Source organism: Passer montanus, unplaced genomic scaffold, assembly GCF_014805655.1.
Source record: "Passer montanus isolate IOZ18808 unplaced genomic scaffold, ASM1480565v1 scaffold16, whole genome shotgun sequence".
Taxonomy (NCBI): Eukaryota; Metazoa; Chordata; class Aves; order Passeriformes; family Passeridae; genus Passer; species Passer montanus.
In genome coordinates, this window is record NW_024363160.1 from 9623703 (window position 1) to 9641615 (window position 17913).

The window sequence follows — 17913 nt, forward strand, 5'->3', positions numbered from 1 at the left end:
CTCTTTGTCTTAAAATGCCACCAAGGATAAATTTGAGCAGACGTGTCTCTGGGATGGATTGGTGGGACAGAGGTGGACAGTCCTTATGCTCTGCTCTGGCTACTGGGGCTGTAACCTCTGGAAGAAGAGGCAAAGGACAGTGGAGGCCAGGAGCTGCTGCTCCAGCAAGGCTCACTAGTGGCACCTGTTGGAGAATTTTTATGGTACCTTCGAGGTGAATTAAACACACCCTTGTGATTAATTTTTTAAAAGAAGTTAAAGAACAATGCATTGGGCAGAGTCCCCATCATAATATGCACTTCTACTGGAATCTGAAAAGATGCATCACAGATGCCTTATATACACAGCACCAAATCCAAGATTATTTGCATGGTGCACCTCAGCCTGTGGATCCACCCTTCACTCAGCTCTGCTGCTCAGAGTTTGCCTGAGCTTGGCTCCCTGAGCACTCTCATTCCAGGATGGCTACAAGACAAACCTAAGACTGTCTCTTATCTCATCACTGAGGGAAACTTCACTCCCTTGGAAGGAGACTGTTCTGGCTCCCAGCCAGTTTAACCTCTCCTTGCCCTCCATGCCAGATCATGCCTCAGTCACAAATTACCGCTGCTGAACAGTTATAATTAGAATTTCACTTTTATGTGTGTCACCACTGGAAGTCTTTAGACAGAGCCAAAAATTTTGGGGGGGACTGTCATGGGAACTTGAATTGCTGTGAGCAATCAGGAGATGGCTCATCCAAAGGCATGTGTTGGTGTTGGCACAGTGCCCTTACTTTTCTAGGGAGCTGTCTCCACGCTGACTCAGCAAGTCAAATGCTTCCCTTGGCTCAGGAGTGGTTTTTGGCAGGCTGCCGCTGCATTTCTGACCACACCAAACCTGTTTAACTTATGAGACCAGTCTTGAGCTATATAACTACTGGAGCACCAATGTTTGTCTATTTGTTAAAAAAGCAATAATTTTCCCCATTTGTAAACTAACCAGCTGTTTAAATGCTTCTATCTTTTACCTTGTGTTTTGTCTTTATTTTCCTGTTCTCTGCAAACATCTACCTGTTACCCCTCTTCCATCAGCTTCTTTCTTCTAGTTTCCCTGTTCTTTTTGTGTTTTTCTGTTTTAATTTTTGTCTTTCTACTTGTAGTTTGTCTTTTCAACTGCAAAGCAAAGCTGTAAGAGGTAGCTCTCTGATCTTTGCCTGTAAGTCAAAAATAACATAGAAACATATAGAAATAAATAGGTAAAATGCAATATTCTCTATTTCACTACCAGCAACTCTGGTAGCGAAAATTAATATTACTTTTCCAAATTAGTAATCTGTATTCAGTTGCAATTCAGTTTTCCTAGGCCAGAAGGCTGATTCACATGTAAAACCAGTGGGCTGTGCTTTGAACAGTTTATTTACTCCCATATTCATAGCTTTTTAATCTAATCTGGACAGTCAAACAGCCTTACACTGTGAAATTGGTTTCATATTATGTCTGTTACACCACCATGCCTTATTTTTCCTTTCTTTTGCAAAATGAATGCGTTGTTCACTGCCACAGTTTGCTTTCTCGAAAAACAAAACAAACAAACAAACAAAAAACCCCAAATCAAAACAAAAAAACAACACCCAAAAAAAATGAAGTATGCTTTGGCTCATAGAATTTGACCATGAAGAGGAATGTATCACAGAAAATAATTAAAGAATTTAAGTGATGACTGGCAGTTTTCTTCTGTAATATAGAAAAGTACTCTTCAATCTTGGCTTGTATCTTCCAATAAATATTGTACTATAAAAAGTAGAATATAGTTATAGGAAAAAGAAATCTTTAAGTAAATCTAAGTAAATCTAGTAGTAGAAGAATGTGTATTTTCCCTTGGAAGAGTAGAATGTGGCCCAGTTGCATAACTGTGTATCACTCACTTCTACTTCTTTGCATTTTGCACAGTCCAGTGAAGCTCAGATCTCCATTAAAAAACATATTTATATACAACCATTCTTGACAAAATTTTCCATACCTAGGCAACAGGCTTGTATGAATCCACCAGGGATGCTCTCAGAGGATGATTCCTATGTTAATGTGTTGATGCAAAAGAAAAGTAAAAATATTCTGAAACCAAAGAAAACTCTTCAAGGAAAGTTGTGCTGATGACCCCCAATATTTTCAGGCTGGATTCTTTCCAGCTGCACTGTTAATCCAGCTTCTCCATTTTCCCCAGACTTCTGGAGACCTCTACAATCCGAAAGTGGCCTAATAGCTGCTGAAATCACCATCAAGGGGAAGTTGCTGGTGGTTTCCAACAGCTATCTGCCTCTGTCTCCCCTTAGACCTGTAGTGGCCATAGCTGAAATAAAGTCCCCACTGTGACTACAGGTGCCAACTTGGCTCCCAGCCAGAACGCCATCTTGCCAGTAAGGTGGTGGACCTTCTGATTTCCTTTCACACTGGAGCAATGGATTTGTCCTTGCACAGGTGATCACTTCAGGAAGAAAAGGAGCACAAAGCCAACCCCACAGCGACTTGATGTGAGGTTTGCCAAAGTGGCCCAAATCCAGACTGCAGGACCAGAGAAATACCAGCACTTGCATAGAGAAGATGGAAATAGCTGTAAACAACAGAGAGGTTCTTAAGATTCCACCCTTCTTACAAAATATGTACAGGTGTCACTGAATCTCCGTGGCTTCTAAATGCAGATGTAGAGTGAATTGTGAGTGTGATGAAGGAGGGGACATGAAGTAAATGCTACACTTAGTGGATGCCAAACTCAGGCAGTGAATCATATAATCATAGAATGGTTTGGATTGGAAATGAACCTTAAAGAACATCTAGTTCCAGCCCCACTGCCATGGGCAGGAACAACTTTCACTAGGTTGCTCAGAGTTCTAAATGCAGATGTAGATTGTGAGTGTGATGAAGGAGGGGAAGTAAATGCTACACTTAATGGATGCCAAACTCAGGCAGTGAATCATATAATCATAGAATGGTTTGGATTGGAAATGAACCTTAAAGAACATCTAGTTCCAGCCCCACTGCCATGGGCAAGAACACCTTCCACTGGGTTGCTCAGAGTCCCGTCCACCCTGGTCTTGAACACTTCCAGGGATGGAAAGTCCACAATGTCTCTGGACAACCTATTCCAGTGCCTCACCATCCTCACAGTAAAGATTTTCTTCCTCATATCTAATTTAATCTAGATCTACCTTCTTTTGTTTTAAAACTGGTACCACTTTTCTGATCACTAAATGTTTGTGCAAAAAGTCCCTTTCTATACTTCCTATATACTGGAGAGCTGACAGCTAAAGAGCAACTAGTAAGCTACAGGGCAGTGCACCTCTTTAAAAGGGGGCAAGGGGTGGAGGGAGGGAGGGAGGAAGGAAGGAAGGAAGGAAGGAAGGAAGGAAGGAAGGAAGGAAGGAAGGAAGGAAGGAAGGAAGGAAGGAAGGAAGGAAGGAAGGAAGGAAGGAAGGAAAAGAGCATCAACAGAAGAAAAGCAAAGGGAAGCAAAGTGAGGCAGAAGGTGCCGTTGCATTCCCTGCTCCATCTGCTGGAGCAGCCCAGAACAGCTTGTAGTGTTCACCCAGACGATTGGATTGCTGCGATCGTCTCCTGGCTTGTTACCCAACTACCTTTCTTCAAATAATTACTTGGTAGCAGTGAACTGCATAATTTTTGTAATGACATCTCAGGTTTGATTTCTCCCTGTTAAGTGTTTTGAGCACGTGCAATTGCACATTTAGATGTAACAGGATAATGTAGAAACTTCTGCTTTGTTATGAAATGATACAATACAACTCAACTTCAGTTTAAAAACAGAAAAAATTGCTTTAAGAAGATGCAGTTCACTGCACTGGATGAATGGTAATAACTCCTCGTGGTTTATTTTACAGCCATTTCCTTTTCCTGCTTGGGTTCCCATATGAGTCCTCTTTTGTCTCCACTTTCATAATTGCTCTCTTTACAGCTTCTCCTCAGCAATACTTAGAAAAAGGTAACTTTCATAAATCTTAATATTCTCAATTGCTACTTTAATCATGTGTTTAATAGTTCCTTTCCTTTTTTTTTCTATTAAAATATTTTAATTCAAGTAAAGGATGGTGTTTCTGATTGAGATTTAGTTTTTAATGCTTGATATTAAAGGGAAAATTGTGGCATTGTAGTGGCATTGTAAATCCCAGGTCTGATAGGAAGGTTACCGAACTTTTGACTGGCATTCCTAAAAACCAAAGAAAATCCCAGAGAAATAATGAATTGACATGGTGCAAGTAAATCAAGTTCATGATCTGATATATAAGCACATTCAGAGGATACTCTGAGATAAATATGGAAATATTAACTTGGTCATTAGAGGAAGTATCTGTCCTTACTATTATTTAAATGCTCAGGGCAATTGTCCTGAAACAGGATGCAAATAAACCCAGTTCCCAAGCCTGTCTAATTTTATAGCACATCAATGTTGGTTATCCTAACGTAAATACAAGGCATTGTCTGTGCAGAGTGCTTCATCATGAAAAAAATGACAGGGTCAAATATATCACAATGATATCAGATTACAAAAGTGTTGTACCTCTACAATCTACATACAATCTACAGGGGGAAAAAAAAGATTATGGTGATGAGGATTTTTTTTATTATTATTTTTAATTTTTTTTAAGGAAACAGGAACACGCTATTTTCCTGGAGTCAGGAACATGCTATTTTCCTGGAGTCAGATGACTCACAAATTCTGCAGAAGGCAGAGTATAATGTAGACAAAGTCTGTCCTTTTAACAACCATGGCAGTTGTTAAAATTGAGCTGTGGAGTGATAATGTAGTAGCATGAATTTGTTTTAGATTGTGTAGATCATTAAATAATTAAACTATGGCATTATTATTTACAGCATCTTTAATATAATTTCACTCATATTCTTTTAGATAGTCTATTATAATTTAGGTATATAAGACTTCCACCTATTCCGTTGACCCAGGAAAACTAGGGAAAAGGTGAATCCGGCAAGGGATCTGTTGGAATTATATCTAGAATTACAGTCTCTCTGGGGAAGATACCACATTTCTGGCATGATCACTTGTAACAGCAGCTGGTTTGTGTTGTGCCATGGTGTGCCATGGTGTGTCAGGTCTGTTGTTGTGAGGGGACACGGCAGCCAGTGTTCTCTTCCCTGTGCCTGGAGCATTGCTGATGCCTTTCAGCTTGCAGACATATAATGGCTGTGCCAAGTCAACACTGATGCTGCACAAGGACCTTAAATATCTGGACTGTCCCCACAGTACAGGATCCTGTGTGCTGACAGTCATCATTCCTCTCAAAAAATAGATGTTTCTTGTGGCTGGTGGGGAGTAAAGTCTTATTTCTTGTTCTCTTTAACATTTTCAGTGATTCCAAAAAAGCCAGGTTTTCAGCTTGGCCCTCAGAAACCTCAATAATCTTACCCAGCATATCTCTATATCTTCATTAAAGTGATACTTGAAATAAATACAAAGAAAAATAGGCATATTTTTGGTGTATGGAAAGAAGAAACAAATATTTACTTGCAAAGTTCAGTGGCTGCTCTAGAACACACCACCAAAGTGCCTCACGAGGAGGTTTACCAGTAGGTGGTGATATATAATTATCTATTAGCTATTTTCTGCCTGCAAAGATTCTGAGCTACACGCAGCTTCACTATGCAACTTCTTGTTTAAGCTTTCCTTTCATATTGCTCCAGCTTTATGAGATATCTTTTACAAGTTTCACAGATGCAGAAGTGTTTCATAGCTGCAATTGCATCTTCTGGCTGTAGCATGTCAGCCTGCTCCCTGTTCCGTGAACAGCAGGGCTGCCTTCCCACTGCTGAGCAAAATGTTTGGTTTGTGTGGTTTCAGGGTTTTTTGTCAGTTGATGAAAGAAAATAAACCAGTTCTCACAACACGTGCATGAGGAAAAAAAGCCGATCCTTTCTTTGTAGTGTGTACCTCTTATTTACTCCCCTTACTTATTAACTTATGAATAGACAAGTTTTAGAGTTTGCTGTGTGGAAATCTGCTGTTTACTGCCAAATGTAATCAGCAGCCTCTCCTAAGTCCATCACCCCCTTCTGCGCATCAGTGCTCCTAGGTTATGAAGCCACCAGTAACCCTGGAAAAACATTATTCCCCTCAGCTTGGTCTATCTATTATTTTCTAGTAATTTAACTACCCATGTGTGGGTTGTGACTAATGAAAGCCATATAGATACAGCAAATGAGATGAAGCTCAGGTTTAGATAGTGAGCAATTTTGGAGCAGCAGGAGAAAACAAGCCTTCAGGCTTCCCTTAGGCTTCAGGAATCACCACAGAACTGAGCTGTTTTGTGGGAAAGGTATTGGCTCCATGGAGGCCACAGGTCAATTCACTGGCTGGAGCAGAGGTGATAGATAAAGCGTGCTCCTGGCAGCCTCTGCCCACAGCCAGTGGGTGTATCTGGGTGAAAAGTGTCGTGGTGCCCTTTGGGGGAAAGTGGTGCAATCTAACCATGCATCAGTCTCACCACGGTTGCTGTCCCTGAAGACACGAGCAGACCTTGTGCGGGCACGGCTGCCCTCGGAGCCTGTTGGGCAGCCAGGCTGGGCTGGAAGCGGCTGCTAAATGGCTGTACTGGGTGAAATGTCAGCATGCTCTCTTGCCTGCATCCACGTGCTCTTGAGCTGCTCTTTCTGAACTGCTTCTAGCTCAGTGTTCATCAGGGCTCCATCAAAAGGTCCTATTACAGTTCTTGGAAGGTTTTGCGTTTTCCAACTACTATTTGATACATTGCTGAGTTCTTGATGAACACCTATGCTCAAACCTGCAGTGACAAAGGCTTATACATTCAAACATATGCAGTGCTTTATTCCTGATGCTGTCACTGGTCTGAGTTAAGTCTTGAGCCCAAGTTGTGTCAGTTTTTCACATTAATATTCTTCTTACAATTTACACAAGGAGTTTTCTTCAATGAGCCAGGCCAGTATGCTTTTTCTGACTGTATCCATAACTCTTGTTGGTCATTCCCTTGGGCTGGGGCAAGACAGCCAAGCTCATACACAACACACAAAGGGCTGCAGAAAATGTACTATCTGTCAATCAGTAGGACCACATGGTGCTTTTAATCCCTGCTGTACAGACTAGTGGCTACTGCCTGAGCTTTGTCTGTGGGAAATAGTGTATTTGTCAGAACACCAAAATACCACACCCAGAACATTAGCACTCCAGCACTCCACTGGTGCTGCTGAAAAATCAGGGAAGCCTAATGCCCACTAATATAAATGGAAGGAGATTCACGCTTATTGTCTGCTAAATTTGGTGGAGTATCTGTGGCAGACAAGATTCCTGCTTGCCTTTATCACAAGGACATAAGTCACAGCCTGTAGCCTGTTGTAATACAGGCTGGCTTTGGGACTGTAGACTGGCCTATTTAAGACTTTCCTGAGAGAAAAAGCAATTATTTCAGGTTGCCAAGCAGCTCCTGTGCTCTGCCTACACCTCGTTGTACTTTTAGAACTATTATATATGTACAAAGCAGAAAGTGAAAGAAGGAGGGCAGCTTTAGAGAAGTTACTGCTGCTGTTTGCTGGCAGCAGGATACCATTTATAAATTATGTTATCATCACTTTGCAGCACAACAACTCAAAGCACAGAGAGAAGAGGCAACTATGATGGCAGCTCTACCTAGTGAAACACAAGATATGATGAGGGGACACAGGCAACTGTTGCTGGTTAAATGTTATTCCAGGGTGTTGGACATAAAACAGACAGTAGCTTCTGACTTTCTTTTTCAGTGCTGTTTCAACAACACATGCAAAAAGAATTAGATGCCAATATAATAAAATTATTATTCTTGTTTAGGATGAAGAAGTCACAGGATGAAATCAAAGATGACACCCCAAACTGAATTTTTCAATAATGCAAATAGGCAGGAAATGGAAAAGCAAGGTTTTTGTAAAGCAATTATATAATATCAAGCTAAATTCAGCTGATGAAAAAGAACTTTTTATGGGAAAATAAATGAAGCATTTGTGCTTAAATGAAAATGGGATGGAAGACTGCAGCTGACATGCAAAAGGAGTGATTTTTAGATGAAGTGACGGCGAACCTTGATGCTGCAAATAAGGTTAATTTCTTCAGTATAGTAACTTAAAAAATGACTCAAATGTAATGGCATGTGCACAGTTACCCCATGCCTCTCTGCCTGCTCTAGTTTGAAGCCAGGACAATATTTCCACCTGCCAGATTTGAGTGTAGTGTTCAATTGCAACAGCAAGATGTCCAAATCTTTACTGTTTTATCACACAACTGTAGGGACACCAAGAGAAACTTGTACAAAAGTAAGCCTGAAAAATCCTTCACTTTCTCTCTTAGAAACATATTAGGCCTTGGACGACTAATGAAACATCACTATACCTGAGCTGCCTCCTTGCTGGCTTGATGCCAAATCTAAGAGCAAGCCAAAGTTTGAATTCTCATATGTGAACAACAGAAAGGAGAAAATGTTTAGTGGGAAAATAAAAGGTGGTCCAAGGACAATTTAAAAAAACCGAAACTAGTGTGGTTGTCTAGATCTACTTTCCTTTTCTTCTATGATTCATCCTATGATTCTGTGAGAGACCATTTTTACCCTTTCTTCCAGACAAATGTTGTTAGAGGAAGTAAGTCCACCTCCGCAGCCATCCCTTTGCCCAACTGCTGAACCCTGCCGTTCCCTCTCGCAGTGGCACCAGAGCCAGGGCAGCCCACAAGGAGAAGGGAGGGGGAACAGGCTGGCAGCTGAAGGGCAGCACGGGCTGCAGCACCACTTAGCACAGCCTGAATCTCCTGGACACCGGTCAGTAGCCATTTCATATATTGCTAAACTTGAACTATAAACTGCAATTGGTAAATCTGCAGGATTAATCAAAATACACCTGGCTAACCTTCGAATTATCAACTATTACAGCTGTTTGGTTACTTTGGAACTGCTACTGCTACGTGACATTATCTCAAGGCCAGATCTGCAACTGTCTGCATCAATCTGGCGAAGCTCTCTGCAGAAAGGTGACAGCAGAGAGGGAACAAGCTCTCTCCAGAAATGGTTAATCAATAGCTTGCTAGGTTGACTCCGTGCCATTAGATACAGTAGCGTAGCCATTGTCTATAAATTGTGACCTGTCTTCTTCTTCATTCTCAGTAACCTCACCTGCCATCCTGGTAGTTACCCATTTTCCACTTGGAAGCTTTTGGGCATTACCAGAAATGTTCCTAACGTCCTGGATCTGGGGAACAGCAGTAATACTTTGTTGTGTGTCTTGGTTTCTTCTAGGGAGGAGGAGAAGGTAAGGACTCTTTCTGTAAAAGCATCTCAGTATGCCTGGCCTTTATTTGTGTCAAATATCCTGTGTACATCACTAAGAGAACTGTAGTCAGACATATGCAGGACAGCATAGACAATGCTGTAGTTTGGTCTTTTGAGAGATTTATGTTCCAATTGAATTTTTGTGTATGAACTTTGAAATATTAGTGTAGTGATGCCCAGAGGTAGCTGTAGATACAAATCTATGTACAAGTGAGGTAATTAAAATATTAATATGTATGTCCTGATTTCCTAAAGTTCTGGGCTGTAATTTCACTTGTATTGTAATCACAGTGAACCTACTTATATGTAATTATTTTTTAATACCTACTTACATTTTTATATTATATCTAGTAACACAATTTAATGCAGGTAATATTTATGTATGAAGTATATTCCTTAAAAGCATTTATCCTACTAACACATTTACATAAGGAACGAGTAATTTGCTTAACTCTTCTTATTTTTTAATTTCCACAGTAATTTTCTAGTTTTATTTTAAAAAGTTTAATTTAAAAAAGGTGAAAATAATTAACTTAATTTGCTGCAAAAGCTGAAATATTATATGAAAGTTATTTCAGCAGTCATAACGTCCTTATACAGGAAAGCTGTTTCTACTCAAAAAAGAAGATAATTTAAACATATGCTTTGCTTTAAGTATCTGCTTAATTTATAGCATGTGATTGATGACACATTGTCTGAAACACTAGCTCTTATGCTTACTGAGGATCATAGCAAAATTAATGGGATATGCCAATAATAACAACATTTCTATGCTAAAAAGTTTCTTTGCTTGCTATTCAAATTAAATTGTGGATAGAATTGTCCAAAAATGTATTAGATAATATCAGTGTGATGAATTATTTATTAATATGACAATTTCATAACTGTGTTAGCTAATGGCAATAATTTTGCATTTGGACAGGTGAAAAATATTCATCTGATCCAGGGAAAAGAAATATGACCTAATCAAACTGGTTTATTATGTGTTTCATTATGTCTATTAATAGTTAAAGTTGTTCTTTCTTACATAGTTTAGCTCTTAAAGGGGAGAAAATTATTTGTAAATAAACTACTTATTTGGGATTTTTTTATTCTTTTTTTTTCACATTACACAAAGCCTAATGTCAGTATTTTACATACCTGATAGTCCTGGGGAAGAGATCTTTATACATAATTTTAAACTGAGCTTTTGTTTTGTGTTTTGTAGGCGGCAAGGTGAGCCACCACTTGAAAATGGGTTCCTTCCATACCTGGGCTGTGCCTTGAAGTTTGGTGCCAACCCCCTTGAATTCCTCAAAGAAAAGCAGAAGAAGCATGGCCACATCTTCACTTGCCATGTAGCAGGGAAATACATTCATTTCCTCACTGACCCTTTTTCATACCATGCATTGATGCGCCAGGGAAAACACTTGGACTGGAAAAAGTTCCACTTTGCTACTTCTGCCAAGGTATTCCTGGTTTTAATATCCAACATGCAAAGTATCTGCTGACATACCCAGTTAATCCTGTAAACATAACTATGCCTTTGGATAGTTATGGATTGGTTTCACATTTCTGCACTTTTACTGGTTTAAAATATTGAGGTCTTTTTTTTCCTCTTCCTGAATGGAAAAGAAATTTGCAGTGATTTGGATTGTTCTAAGACTATACATTATTCTAAGACTGTACATTATTTTATTACATTATCCTTCTCTTTATTAAGCTATGAAGTTATACTTCAGCTTGTGTTTCTGTTAGACTTTATCATCCAAGTAATGACAGGGCTTACTTATCATGCATACAATTTATTTTGTGACAGGCTTTTGGGCATGGTAGCATTGACCCAGCAGAGGGAAACACCACTGAAAATTTTCATCAGACTTTCATTAGAACCCTTCAAGGCAATGCCCTAGATGCCCTCATTGAAGCAATGATGGAAAACCTACAGTATGTCATGCTGCAGTCAAGAGCACCTAAGCTTCAGTCTAATGCCTGGGTGACAGAAGGACTTTATACCTTCTGTTGCCAAGTGATGTTTGAGTCTGGCTTTTTAACACTTTTTGGTAAAGAATTAAATTCAAATAATGACAAAAACCTATCATCAAAGCAGGAAACTGAGAGAGCTCATATCCTAAATGCCCTTGAAAACTTCAAGGAATTCGATAAGATTTTCCCAGCCCTCGTGGCAGGGCTGCCTATCCACCTCTTCAAGAGTGCCCACAGCGCACGTGAGAAGCTGGGAGAGGCTCTCCTGCACAAGAACCTCCTGAAAAGGGACAACCTCTCTGAGCTTGTCACCCTCCGCATGTTCCTGAACGACACCCTGTCAACCTTCGATGACATGGAGAAAGCCAAGACCCATGTGGCAGTGCTCTGGGCCTCTCAAGCAAACACCATTCCTGCCACCTTTTGGACCTTGTTCTATCTTCTTAAGTAAGTCCCAATACTTGTTTCTCCCAAACAAGCAAAATATTTATCTTTCAGAAACCAATTCAGTAGTACAGGCCAATTCCACTCCCTGATACCTCATCAGTGGTAAAGAACTTACTGTCTGCAACAGAAGTGTTGTGTTGTTCAGGACTTCCGCAGAAAAGCACTCACCCACCTGAGAATGAGTAGTGGTATCACAGAACTATTTTTAGAAGCTTTTTTTTTTAAGAAACAGCACTCGAGGGCAATGCTGCACTTTGTCAAGAAAGCTTTGAAGAAAATCTGTATGATTTGATGTTAAAAGGGCTAGTTGCAGTCAAAACATTAATTGTATTAAAGACTACAAATATAACTAGACATTTTTAGACCATCTCACTAGAGCAGGCAAAATGAGGTTTAACTTCATTATTGTTTTCACAGATACTTAGTAGAAAATAATTTATAAGTTGATAGATCCCACTGAAGCTCTACTGTAGATTGCACCTGCTGAGCTTGTTACTTGTGAGACAAGTGCACAGCTCAGATTATGCTATCAAATGTCCATTCTAGAGTGGGCCTTTCTGGATTATCTGCTTCAGCATAACTATGAAGTATGTGTCTAAATTCCTAACGTTCTTACTTATCACATCTACTTGCCAATGCTAATTTTTGAGGTTATTTTGTGCTTTTTGCTCCAAGAATGCATTTGCTTTAGATTTGCTGGACTTGGAATCTTTTAACACCCTGATTGTGCCTTTGTCAAGACACAATTGCACCCTCTTTTATTGTGTCTATATATTTCACCAAAGCTCATATATTCCATGTCTGAAAGAAAGGCTAGATGGTGAAGGGTACTATGTGGGCTCTTAGTATTAGGAAGACTCTTTCAGCTAGACAGAATATTGTCACCTCAGCCAGAATAAATGATGTTATAAAACTGATCTATAATCCTGTTCCTAAATTTTCTACCTGCAGTGGGGCTATTTCCTAATCTAGAACTGGCTGATTTTTTTCTTATTTTTGGCATTGCTTTGTAGTGCTGGTACTGTTTATTACGCACATCAGTTCTGTCCCACTTGTCATTGCAGACAAAATCAAACACTTGGGATTCCCTTCTTTTTCTTTTTTTTTTCCTTTGAAGTTATCATATCTTTTCCAAGACATGAAAAAATGAAACTGCACCATTTTGCTGCAACATTTTTATTTTAGAAGGTTGTACTTGTTGGCCAACAAAATAAATTTTAGTCAGGAAGAAAGTTAATAGCAAAACCACTTCTTAAAGAATTTTAAAATTTATGTTATATCTTTGCTCTTTTGATCTTAGGAATCCAGAAGCAATGAGAGCTGCTACCAAAGAAGTGCAAAGTGTTTTGGAAAGTGCTGAAGAGAGTATCAGCTTAGATGGCAAACATATTTCCTTGAACCGGAAACAGCTGGATAATATGCCTATTCTAGGTATGACTATTTTATGCAGGATTATTTTATGCAGAAATCACACTACAATTTCCATGGTCTTGTATTTATTACCGTATAAATCCTTGCTGTAGAATTCCCATGGAATTAAGAAAGAAACAGTAGAACAGGAAACTGTATGCTCCTTAGCAATAGCCAGCACAACCAGGCTTCCCAATGTCCCAGGTGGTACTGAGACTATCAAAATTCACATGAACAGCACTTTTTCATGGATAATGGCATGTCTCAATAATCCTACACTGCTATATAACACAGACCCATGGATAATTCTGAACCATATTTTGTTTGGTTATGTCTTTAAACTAAATAAAAAAGTGTTGCCAAAACTTAAATCCCTATTCTTATCATGTGAAGCAATGTTTTCTAATACCATTACTTCTATTTCCTCACAATAATTTTCAAATTATAAGCACAGAGAGAAGTTACAGAGAGTTGTGATAGTGTTGCTTTTTAACTACTGTTACTTAAAAAAAAAAGTCAGCCAATATTGAAACAAAAAATTCCCATATTACTTTCTTTCTGAGTATGGGTTTCTATACAGGACCTCTTAAAACTTCAGAAAATTCTGCTCACTGCACTGTTTCCTTTTTTTTGTTACGTTTTCAGTTTCCACTGGTTTGGTCTTTATCTCAGAGTGAAAATATGTCTCACTTTTGAACATTCTGTTTCATCCACTCTAAGAATTCTTCATGGGGAAAGCAGATTAGGCTCTCAGTGGTATCTGCAGAAGGAATAGAAATGCTAGAAAGAAATGAGAAATACTTTCTTAGGCATTTAGAAAGTTAATGTTATAATATTTCTTCTAATAAATTCAAGGTTTGAAAATGGCTCTGAAATAACTCAATATCCATGACCTGCCCCCAGTATGTGAATGCACTGTTTCCATGACAATCATTCCTTGTCCTCTCCCAACAGACAGCATCATCAAGGAGGCAATGAGGCTCTCCAGTGCATCCATGACTTTCCGAGTGGCCAAGGAGGATTTCACTTTGCACTTGGAGAACGACTTTTACAACATTCGCAGAGATGACATTGTAGCTCTTTATCCTCAGCTGCTGCATTTTGATCCAGAAATCTATGCTGATCCCTTGGTGAGCATTTTTCCCAAATTGCATTAAACTTGGTGCTCTTGGCAGAAGTTAACAGGCCTTTAGATAAAGGAGTGCCCCATGGCTGGTTTTCTGTTGTACCCCAAACAATCCATATTTACACCTGAAGATGTGATAACAGGAAACAACAACAGCAAAAAAAAAAATAAAGCGAGTGAAGGCACTATCTGCAAAACATGTTTTAGTGTAACCCAAAGGTGTGCTACCAGCCCCAGACAGCCCTCTACTTACTGCCTTCCTCAGTGAGGGAAGATCATCATGATGAGGTGGTCTTTGAAGGATAAGGATACAGCCCTCTACTTACTGCCTTCCTCAGTGAGGGAAGATTGCCATGATGAGGTGGTCTTTGAAGAAAGATAAGGATAATAGTTTCCCAAAGGCACAGAATTAGAATTCTTCCAGTTCTCCTTCTGCCACAGGAACAAGAATGCAGGTTACAATCCTTATTTTTAGAGGTCAGGAAAGAAAAGGGGAGTTATCAACAAAGAACCTGGGATCCTGTCCCACATAACAGAGCTTCTCAGAGTTCTACTCTTTCTGAAACAGAACCATGGGGGCTGGTGGTACTGTACGATGCTTATTGCTGCAGACATCCCTTTCCCAGCCTGCATTTTGTGTCTTAGCAGCTTTATCTGGCTTTTGAAGGTATCCAAACATCAAGGGTCTCTTTTGTGTGTTTAATTGCAGACATTCAAATACGATCGCTTCCTGAACGAGAAGGGAGAGGAGAAGACCGACTTCTACCGGAACGGCCGGAGGCTGAAGCATTACTACATGCCTTTTGGGACAGGCATAGCAAAGTGCCCGGGCAGATTATTTGCTGTCCATGAGATCAAACAATTTTTGGCTCTGATTTTTTCGTATTTTGAGATAGAGCTCGTGGACAGCAATGTGAAGTGTCCCTCTCTAGATCAATCCCGTGCAGGACTGGGTATTTTGCAGCCATCCAATGACATTGATTTCAGGTATAGGCTGAAATGCTTATGAATATATATTTTGTACTATGCATATACACTATGTACTAGTAGTACATAAATACACTGTATATACTAACAGTACTAAATACACTGTATAACACATGCTTTATATACATTTTATGTATATATGCAAATGAAATGTTTCAAGTCTTGGGGGAAAATCTATGTGAAGATGCTAATTCACCATTTTAATGAAAAATGTGCACCAGTGTGCCACCAGCATGCAGTGGATTTAATGCTCTCGTTTGATGCAAATGTCTCCCTTTTTACCAACCATTTTGAAAGGTTTTCCATTGTGTGTATACAGCAGCTGGGTTGTTGGTTTGGTTTTTTTTCTGTCAGCAAATACTTTCCCACAGGTAGAATATCATGATCTAATTCATAATGATTTCAAAATTGTACTACAGTTAAAATATATTCTTTTCTATAATTGAAATATTGGGCAGGGGGGTGGGCGTCCTCACAGGTGAAATAAAGTTTTTGTTGTACAAAGGCAGATTCACAGTGGGGAGGGGAGAGTTTCCTGGGGAATTGCATTTATGGTTTTATGAAAAACTGGAAGACTTGAAAAAAAAACTACAGAAATATTCACGTTCAAGTGAAACTGCAAAACTTGTATTATATTCTTTGTAAGATAATTATTTTTAGAAAGTGCTAACTGTGTTAAAATAAATTATATTGGCTGAACCAAATGCATCTCTAGACTCTTTGTTGTTTTAACATCTTAACATTATCAAAGGTTTATGCACTCATCCAAAGCCACCAAAATCAGTTTTAAACTAGCCAGCTCAAACACCAATATGGAGATAAATAAATAGCTACCACTTTGTCACCTGTGGTTCTGGCTGCATCTAGCCTCATTGCCTAGACTCCATATTTCCATAAGCCTTCTTAGGTCTTCCTAGTCTAATTCCATTAAAGTTACCATGGGTAGTAGTATGCCCACACATTTTATTTTCACTGGTGGCATGTCCATAAGAGCAATTGCTTCAGGTTTAATATAATTTAGTTCTCTCTAACATCCCTGTCCTTTTCTGCTGCAAGTGGCAGATATATGTATGTATGTATGTCAGAAAAGTGAAATTTTTAATGAAATTTCTTTGGTCTAAAAGAGAGAGCTTTCTTATAATTTACAGATGAAAAGAACAAATGGACTTAAAACGTTGTTTTTATCCTGCTTTTTTCCAAGCAGGAAAATAGTTTTGTCCTTAACTCAAAAGTAAGCCTTGTGAGACGAGATACAGGACTATTTGATATTTTCAAATTTCACATTCTGGCAAGATATGCAGCTTAGCTGATAGGACTCTTCCTAAATAAGGATTTTTTTATTGAATTCTACAATTACTTTAAATTAGCTATTCTTTTTTCTTCTCACTATCCACCACACTAAATATTCAAAGATTAATAAAAAATTCTGAGCTTGTGTATAACACTTAATTTTGTGTGCAACACACATTTATTATCTGTGTGTTGTCTTTGTAATTTTATTTAATATTTTTGCATTTTCAAAGGAGAACAGGGAACACAGATTTCTTGCACCATGTATAATATTAAACAATTATGTGTAATGCAAGGGGCGGTTGAATTATTACTTTGGTTCTCTTGGTAAGGGTAGTATCCAGTTCAGCTTGTTTTCACACTTCTGCCAATTATATTTTGTATGATTCATATAAATTATAACATATTCAATGTAAGCTAAATTTGAGAGTGAATGCAAGCCTGACATGCGTCCTGGCACATGTTTTTATCACTGAAATATCTGCTCCTTCTTTCTTAAATAAATCCTGCTTGAAACAGCAGATTTTGAGGGCAGCAAGGCTATGCAATATTTTAAGCAAAATACACTTCCTTGATGAAAAGGAATTCAACATGGAATTACAACAACAGAAAAAAGATAAGACAACTGCTAAACTAATTCTAGGTTGCTTCAAAAATTATGCTTCTTTTATATCCCATTGTCTCCTTCAAACCAACTGCTCCAGACTTTTCTGGCTGTGGTTTAAGGGGTTCTTGTGAGTTCCTTTGGCCAATGAAAAATTGAAGTATTCAGTATCTCCTCAGGCTGATTTGACTTTCAGCTTCCCAAGTGGGAGAATAATGGAAGATTGGTGAGGAATATTGTGAAAATGGTCAATTGGCTTGCAAGCTGAGGTGTCAAAACCCACATACATACATCATATCAGTTATTGTTTAGCCTCATGTGCTGGACAACACCTGTGTTCAGGTAACATAGTCCTGGGATAGATTTAGAGGTATCCTGCTGAGCTTGGGTGAGATTTCTGTCCTGCTGTGAGAACAACCAAATGGTAGTAAACTACACCTGCATAAATGCCCAATAAAGAGGAAAAAGGGAAGGTTTGGTGATCCCCTAGCACTCAGAGAGCTCCATGGTGCCTGCATCCCTGCCTGTGTGCCTCTGCCTGGGTACTGCTTTGGGAATACCCCCACTGGCATCATGATTTAAACCCAGACAACAACCAAGCACCAAACAGCCAGTCATTCACTCCCCCAGCAGTAGGATCAGGGAGAGAATCAGAAGGGTAAAAGCTAGAAAACTCATGGTTTGGTTTCAACAAAACCAAATTTTCTTTCCATTTCATCCATGCTGTTGTGGTTGCTCCTATGTCCTGCCTGAGCTGGCTCACACACCAAGGAATACTGA

General features: G+C 39.2%; 1 protein-coding gene across 2 annotated transcripts; it reads left to right on the plus strand.

Annotated features, from left to right (window-relative positions):
- Window positions 1–8667: 8667 nt before the first annotated feature.
- LOC120499269 (cytochrome P450 7A1) lies at window positions 8668–15947 on the plus strand. 2 transcript variants are annotated; one of them, XM_039702887.1, is made up of 7 exons: window positions 8668–8797; window positions 9140–9284; window positions 10512–10752; window positions 11103–11716; window positions 13017–13147; window positions 14081–14256; window positions 14962–15947. In XM_039702887.1, exons 2-7 carry the CDS (start codon window positions 9205–9207, stop codon window positions 15259–15261), a joined length of 1542 nt encoding a protein of 513 aa, XP_039558821.1. In that variant the 5' UTR covers window positions 8668–8797; window positions 9140–9204; the 3' UTR covers window positions 15262–15947. The 2 variants fall into 2 exon arrangements, with proteins under 2 accessions (XP_039558821.1, XP_039558822.1); XM_039702888.1 differs by having other exon boundaries at window positions 8687–9006.
- The last annotated feature ends 1966 nt before the right edge of the window (window positions 15948–17913 follow it).